Below are 7,164 nucleotides of genomic sequence, written 5' to 3'. Positions count from 1 at the left end.
TCAACCATTAAGCCATCGCTTCAGCCCCTAAATACCTCTTTAACTTTGTAGGTATAAGGGTAGGGGAATGCTCTAAGTAATATGACCTGATTTTATTAGGCACACAATCCATTTTTATTATAGGAAAAAATGTACATATATGTAAAAATATAATTTTACTTACTACAGTATCTTCCCAGATTTATTTCTGTGTATACATGTATGGCTATTTTTATGGAAATACCAATACAATTAATATTATTATTATGCCAATTTGTGACGTACCATTAACACTATTGCCTTTCAATGTGGATGTACCAAAAATTTACTTAATTTTCTGTCGTTGAATGTTTTTTGCTCTAGCAAACCACCTTCATACTTTCATCTCTGGTAGTTGCTTCCCTGGGATAAAGTCCTATAAAGATGGAGTGGGAGGCATAAGACAGTAACTTTTTTTTTAAAAAGCTGTCTTCAAGATGTGTCTTATGTCCTGCTTCCACACAAATTCTTCTGTGTAGCCAGTGCCCAGGCTACAGCTCTCAGCACAGGTGAAGACTGACAAGACACCCCAGTCTACACTCTTGCCCAGTCTGTCTGCCTTCAGGTAATTTAGCAGCTGTGGCATGACCTGGAATTCAAATATTCTCTTGGAACCACAGCAACAAACTAGAATATCTTTTTCTTGAGGGATATTTTCACCAGCAATCCAGATAGGCCTAATACCTCTTCCGTATCTGAGAATCTGCTCTGGCTCAAGAGCTATTTGAGTTTTAAACTTCTGGAAAATATAATCTTCCCTGGATTCCTGCTTTGCCATAAAATCCAACTCTTCCTCAAGTGTTTCATCCATGCTTCCTATAACCTCATAGTCATCTTCCTTTTCTACAGCCTCAGGCAGAATCTCATTTTCTGTTTCTGTTAAAATTTTAAATTCTGGAAAAAGGAAGTTGTGGTCTGGAACTGTGTGGTTCAAATGATCTGGTTTTGTACACAACTGCTTATGTCCCAAACTCCAGTCTAGAGTTTGATGCTCCTTACTGCAGTAATATGTGTTCTGACACCTGGAGCATGCGTTAGGTCCTAAACAGCCACAAACCCTGCAGAGATGAGCCCCAGACTTAAGCTGGAGACACACAGATTCTGTTTCTGAGGAAAAGGTCTCAGATGGTGGATCATAAGAGTAAAACTCATGTTTCCTTGGTAGCTGATTCCTAAAAACTCGTAGGCAAGCTGGGCGTGGTGGCACACGCCTTTAATCCCAGCACTCGGGAGGCAGAGGTAGGAGGATTGCCATGAGTTCGAGGCCACCCTGAGACTCCATAATGAATTCCAGGTCAGCCTGGGTTAGAGTGAGACCCTACCTCAAAAAAGAAAAAAAAAACTCGTAGGCCCACGCAACATAGTGGCTCACGGCAGCAGAAAAGGAAGAGAGCCACCCCTTATACTTTTATGCCTGCCAAATTTAGGTTCAGGTAGGAGGATATACCTGACCATCTGTATCAATGGTTTGTTATTCACTTGTCTCATTCATTAATTCATTCATTGAACAGCTATTTGAAAAGCAGCATGGTCCATCAATCCATCAAACCTATATTGAAGTCCCATTATATGCTCAACACTTTTATAGGCAGTTATCAAATCATGAGCCCATTACACTATTAGCTCCTCCAGTGGCATTTTTTTCTTTGTATTCCCAGTACCTAGCATGGTTCAAGCATATGGGACCTTCATACATGTATACTGAATGAATATGTAAACACCATGGGAAGGGAAGAGAATTAGAAATATAATGCCTATTTTTTTCTTCTCTTTTTTTCTTAGGCAAAATCTGGCTATGTTTTCCAGACTGGCGTTAAACTCCTGGACTCAAGGGATCCTCCTGTCACAGCCTTCTGATTAGCTGGAACTAGAGGTGTGCACCACTGGACCCAGCTTAGTTCCTGCCCTTAATGAGCTTAAACTCTCATTGTGGAAACAAGACTTGTACACATGAAAAAGAAAGAGAATAATACAAGACAGTGAACACATTTAAACCATATTAAGTAAATAAGGGCTTGGGGCTGTAGCTCAGTGGTAGAGGACTTCACTTACCTAGCATGCATAAAATCCTGGGCTCCATCCCTGTGTTGCCAAAAAAAAAAAAAAAAAAAAAAAACCTTAAGCAAATAAGTTCATGTAACTAACGCCAAATGTACAAGGTGGTGCATGCATCTAGAATTTGTTTGCAGTGGCAGGAGGCCCTGGCACACCCATTCTCTCTCTCTCTCTCTCTCTCTCTCTCTCTCTCTCTCTCTCTGATAAATAAACTATTTTAAATAATACAGTGTAGGAAGACCTCAAGAGACAGGAGCTATCGTGGGCAAGGAGACTAACAGGCAGAAGCGGGTCTAAGACAGCAGAGTAGAATTTGGAGGGGCTCAGAAGGTGGGGGAGAAGGACATGTTAGCGCAGGAATAGCAAGCATGACAATGAACAGCAGGCATCTCTACAAGTTCAAGAACAACAACCAACCCAACTTAATGGGGCGTCAGACTGTGGTTGAAGAATAGGACCCATATATGTTTGCAACCATGTCTCTCTGTGTTCCTGGTCACCAAGAAATGCTGTGTGGCTTTCCTATTGGGATTATTCATACCTTTTCCTCTTCTGTCTTAACCTGAAAACCAAGAATCAAAACAGCAGCCAGCTGCTACCCTCTGCAAAACGGATCGTAAGAGCAATCACCCTGCTGCGCTACTGTTACCTCTTCTCATTTATCCGCATAGGAGACTTCCTCTTCCTCATCTTCCCAGCCTGAGGAGCTGGGATTATTGATGTCTCTGTGAGTCCTGTCTTCTTTATAAATTCTTTTTTCTTCCCCCTTAGACACTCTCCTTTAAACAGGCTTAGCCTAAGAAAAAGAAAAACATTATCCCCAACTTCCATGGTTGCTCAGAGGGAAGAATGGAGCAAGCAGGAAGGAAATCCAGGTGGCCTTAAGTAGCGGCTGCCAAGTGCCAGTTTTGCATGTGTTAATTGATTTAATTCTTGCAATAGCCATGTTATATAGGTATTATTATCCCCGCCAGTAAGGAGCCTGAGGTTCAGGAAGCCTGCCACATTCAAAGAAGGAAAAAATAAATATCCAAACAGCATTTTTAGCCAGGTTTGTATGAACTAGCATGTAGACCATACGGTTAGACCTGGCAAGGGAAAATGCCCTGGGCACCTGGTTAAGAGGGTCTCCATCTCATCCAGAGTGAAGATAACTTCAGGCCCGGTGGACGAGCTCACCCAGAGCATACGCCTCCCCTCTTCTGGATCGTGATCCAGTGGCCAGAACTCCTGCTGACCTGCAGCCCCCGCTCAGTGCCGGGGCCTCAGACTAAGCTGCTTGGGGCGAAGCCGGGTCCTGGAGGCCTGAGTGGATGCGTTTTGCATGCATGTACAGCTGCGCTGAGAGCACACTTCTGTCTGAGGCCCCTTAGGTAGTGAGGCAAAGCAGGAATGGAATGTGAACCTGAAGGTCAGAAGAAGGGTAGAGGAATCCCGGAATTCTAAATATAAACCTTCCAGTTGATACTGAGATATGTCAAGTAGCCAGAACTTGTTTTCTTTGACAGTTTCTTAGCTCTTAAGTTTCTTAGTTTCCTGGCATGCAGTCCTCCGCTTTCATCTTGCCTTTCAGGCATAAGGGGTGAGCCTTCTCATCTCACTACTTTTCCTTCTGTTCTTTGCTTTCTGCAGAGCCTTCATGCCTGAGAGCCCCTGGAGTTGCCCACCAGACAATTCTCCCCTCTTCATCTTCACAACTTCCCAAATCCACCCTCTGCCTAAAGCTTCTGTTTATTGCAGAAGGTACTGATTTCTTCTCCTCAGCCTTTGACTTTCACTGCCTGCCATGACTTCTGCCATTCCTGGCATGAAAATGATATGACTGTTGTAGTCTATCCCCATAGCCATTTTACTGCTGTCCTTTAGATCTGGGTGTCTTTGGGCTGCTGGTGATGGTCATTAGTCACTCCCTTGAAGCACACCCTATCTTAACTCCTTGTGCAGAGACATTGGGGAAGATCTTTGTGTCTGTTGTTAATATCTAAAGCTAGAAAGATGGCTCAGAGGTTAAGGCGCTTGCCTGCACAGCCTAACAACCAATACCCACTAAAAGTCAGATGCACGAAGCGGCACATGGGTCTGAAGTTGGTTTGCAGTGGCTGGAGACCCTGGTGTGCCCTTGCTCTTGATCTCTCTTCTCTCTATCTCTCACTGGTTGCAAATAAATAAATATTTTTTTAAAAAATAAATAGGGATATCTAGATGCGGTTGCTATTTCATTTAGTGGGAAGAAAAATGGAGTAATGGGTAGACAAATTTGGAGTCATCAAAACAGGGCCAAGGAAGGTCAGTAGGGGGACTAAGCTCCTCAGTTATGGAGTTTGTGGGGTGGTTTCTAGAGTCTGAAGGTGGAAGAGGACCTGGCTTGGAGAGTCGGGAAAAGGCACCGCTCAGTGGTCCAGCCAGAAACTGCACCACATCTTTACCTCGCCTTTCACCTTTGCCCTCCCCCCCACAAAAAAAACCTCACTGTATAGCCTTAAGAAGACCTTGAATTTCTGATTCTTCTCTTCTACCTTTGAGTGCTGGGCATGTGATTTCAGGCATGTGGCACCACACCTGGCTGATGCAGTAATGGGGTTTGAATCCAGAGCTTGTCTGTGCATGCTACACACCACCTGACCATCTGAGCTACATCCCCAGCTCAAGTATAAACTGTTTTAAGGACACTAGGCCAAGTGTAGTGGCACACCTAGAATCCCGGCTGTCAGGGTGCTGAGGCAGAAAGATCACAACTTCACATTTACCCTGGGCTACAGAGTGGTACCCTGTCTCATAAAAGGGGTTGAGGTTTGCTGGAGAGGCTCAAGGTATTTACTTACAAATCCTGTGCCCTGGGCTCAATTCCCCAGCCGTGTAAAGCCAAACAAGTGTTCATCTGCAGTAGCAAGAGTCCCTGGCACATGTTTTCATGCATGTGTGTGCATGTGCACATATACACAAATCTAAATAATTTTTTTAAAAAAGGATGAGAGAGGGCTGGAGAGATGGCTTAGCAGTGAAGCACTTGCCTGTGAAGCCTAAGGACACCAGTTGAGGCTCGACCTCCCAGGACCCATGTAAGCCAGGTGCACAAATTGGTGCATGCATCTGGAGTTCGTTTGCGGTGGCTGGAGGCCTTGTCGTGCACATTCTTTCTCTATCTGCCTCTTTCTCCCTCTGTCTGTGGCTCTGAAATAAACAAATAAATAAAAACGTATTTAAAAAATAAAAAGGATGAGAGCTTAGAGCATGGTGGCACATGCCTTTAATCCCAACACTCAGGAGGCAGAGGTAAAAGGATCACAGTGTGTTCAAGGCCAAACTGAGACTACGTAGTGAATTCCAGGTCAGCCTAGGTTAAGTGAGACCTTACTTTGAAAAACCAAAAACTTAAAAAAAAAAGAAAAAAAAAAAAGGGACAAGAGACTCTATCTTGACCACTGTTCAGTCATTCATAAAATTTCAGTCCATAGCCTATGAAGTCTCAATCACTATTCTAAATCCTGGAGAAATTGTGGTGAATGAGGTCATTGCCTTGGAGCGCTTAACTTCCAGTAAGGAAAAAGCAATAAAAGTAAGGGCTGGGGAGATGATGGTTCAGTGAGTAAAATGCTTTTCATACAAGTGTGAGGACCAGAGTTCAGATCCCTGGAATCTGTATAAAGACAGATGTAGTTGTACACATATGTAATCCCAGTGTGCCTACAGTGGAATGGGAGGCAGAGACAGGAAAATGTCAGAAGCTCAAGGGGACAGCCAGCCAACAAACAAGAGACCCTGCCTTAAACAAAGTAGAAGGTGATCAATGCTTGAGATTGTCCTCTGACCTCCACAAACACACTGTGACATGCACCATGACCACACTAACACACACACATGAATACATATATGTCATACACACACACACACACAAAGAAATAAAATAAAGAACGTGGGGTATAGTTCACTGGTAGAGCACTTGCTCAGCAAGCATGAGGTCTGGTGTTCAACCTCCAGCACCACAATAAACAAACAAATTAATACAATTCTGATAGCTGTTAAAAAGAAAAACAGAGGAGGATGAGGGGCTGGGAGAGGAGAATGGTGGTTATCTAGACAGGGTGACTGTGAAAGGCGTCTTTGAGGAGATGATACTTGAGATGAGGCCTAAGCATGATCAAGGCATAACCCAGGGAAGAATGTTCCAGATAGAGGAAACAGCCACTCAGTTTGGTGTGTCTGAGGGTCACTAGGACTCTGGGATTTTTTTTTTTCCTACAAGTACAGAATGCAATATAAGAAAACTTTTCTTTTATAAAAATTTTTATCGGGCTGGGCCTGGTGGCACACGCCTTTAATCTCAGCACTTGGGAGGCAGAGGTAGGAGGATCACCATGAGTTCAAAGCTACCCTGAGACTACATAGTGAATTCCAGGTCAGTCTGGGCTAGAGTGAGATCTTACTTTGTTAAAAAAAAGAAAAAACCTCAATTAATATGGGCTGCAGAGATGGCTTAGCGGTTAAGTGCTTGCCTGAAGTCTAAGGACCCTGGTTCAAGGCTCAATTCCCCAGGACCCACATTAGCCAGATGCACAAGGGGGCACACACATCTGGAGTTCATTTGCAGTGGTTGGAGGCCCTGGCGAGTCCATGCTCTCTCTCTCTCTCTCTGTCTCTCTTTCTCTTTCTCTCTTTGTCTGTTGCTCTCAAATAAATAAATAAAAACGAACAAAAAAAATTTTTTTTAATTTTTTTATTGGGCTGGAGAGATAGATTAGTGGTTAAGGCCTATGAAGCCTAAGGACCCAGGTCTGCTTCTTCATGTCCCACGTAAGCCAGATACACATGGTGGCACATGCATCTAGAACTCTTTTTTTTTTTTTTGGTTTTTTTTGAGGTAGGGTCTCACTCTGGTCCAGGCTGACAATCTGGAAGTCTTTTGTAGTGGCTAGAGGCCCTGGCGTGCCCATTCTAACGCGCGCTCTCTCTCTCTCTCCTTTTCTCTAATAAATAAATAAAAATAAATCTTAAAAAAATTATTTTTTGTGGTGTTGGAGATTGACCCCTGGACCTTAAGCATACTAGACAAGGATTCTATCGCTGAACTACATCCTCAGCCCCATTGTGAAG

General features: G+C 43.6%; 1 protein-coding gene across 1 annotated transcript; it reads right to left on the bottom strand.

The window, feature by feature from the left end:
• Positions 1-436: 436 nt before the first annotated feature.
• Positions 437-1,686, bottom strand: LOC101595484 (programmed cell death protein 2-like). The gene is made up of 2 exons (XM_045152235.1): positions 1,680-1,686; positions 437-1,209 (listed from the first exon to the last, which is right to left on the bottom strand). Exons 1-2 carry the CDS (start codon positions 1,684-1,686, stop codon positions 437-439), a joined length of 780 nt encoding a protein of 259 aa, XP_045008170.1.
• Positions 1,687-7,164: the final 5,478 nt, after the last annotated feature.

Source organism: Jaculus jaculus, chromosome 6 (genome assembly GCF_020740685.1).
Source record: "Jaculus jaculus isolate mJacJac1 chromosome 6, mJacJac1.mat.Y.cur, whole genome shotgun sequence".
NCBI classification, from domain to species: domain Eukaryota; kingdom Metazoa; phylum Chordata; class Mammalia; order Rodentia; family Dipodidae; genus Jaculus; species Jaculus jaculus.
This window is presented reverse-complemented; position numbering and strand designations above follow the sequence as displayed.